Here is a 539-nt window from a genome sequence, read left to right on the forward strand (position 1 = left end):
GGCGCGCATGCCCGGGGCACGACGCCCCCCCCCCCCGCCCCCGATTTAGAATAGTCTAAAAGGAAAGGTTTCTGCGAAAACGAGGGGACGCGACCCTTGGGTGCTCCCTTCCCGGAGCGCAAACACAGCCTGAGCTCAGAGAGCTGGGTGGGCCGCGCGGGCGCCGGTTCCTACCTGTGATCCGGTCTCTCTCCATCCCTACGGATATACTTGGCAGCGGCGGGAGTCCCGGCGTCCCCCGGCTCAGAGGCGTCCTCCTTTCTCACCCCGGAGCCCCCCTCCTGCCTCCTCCTCCTCCGAAACCGCTCTGTCTCGTCTAATTCCTTCAATCTGTTGCAATCACGAATGCGTCCGAATCACCACACTTCCATGTGCTGGTCATATGTGTGTGCTCCGAGCTGAAGCGGCATTGTCTCCGTGACACGGGAGGCAGAGCGAGCGGCCGAGAGGTAGAAAAGGCGACGGGAGACGGGCCAGAGGCAGGCCCGAGGGGACCCGGCGCCCGGGGCCTCCCCACGCGCCAGGACTGGCGGGCGAGG

General features: G+C 65.7%; 1 protein-coding gene across 1 annotated transcript in view; it reads right to left on the reverse strand.

The window, feature by feature from the left end:
* SEPTIN9 (septin 9) overlaps positions 1–498 on the reverse strand; it is a 159,464-nt gene extending 158,966 nt beyond the window's left edge. Inside the window, exon 1 of the mRNA XM_006145720.3 lies at positions 175–498. Coding sequence (XP_006145782.1) covers positions 175–196 — 22 coding nt within the window. The 5' untranslated portion in view covers positions 197–498. The remainder of the gene's footprint in view (positions 1–174) is intronic.
* Positions 499–539: the final 41 nt, after the last annotated feature.

This window comes from Tupaia chinensis, unplaced genomic scaffold, assembly GCF_000334495.1.
Source record: "Tupaia chinensis unplaced genomic scaffold, TupChi_1.0 Scaffold000159_1, whole genome shotgun sequence".
NCBI classification, from domain to species: Eukaryota; Metazoa; Chordata; class Mammalia; order Scandentia; family Tupaiidae; genus Tupaia; species Tupaia belangeri.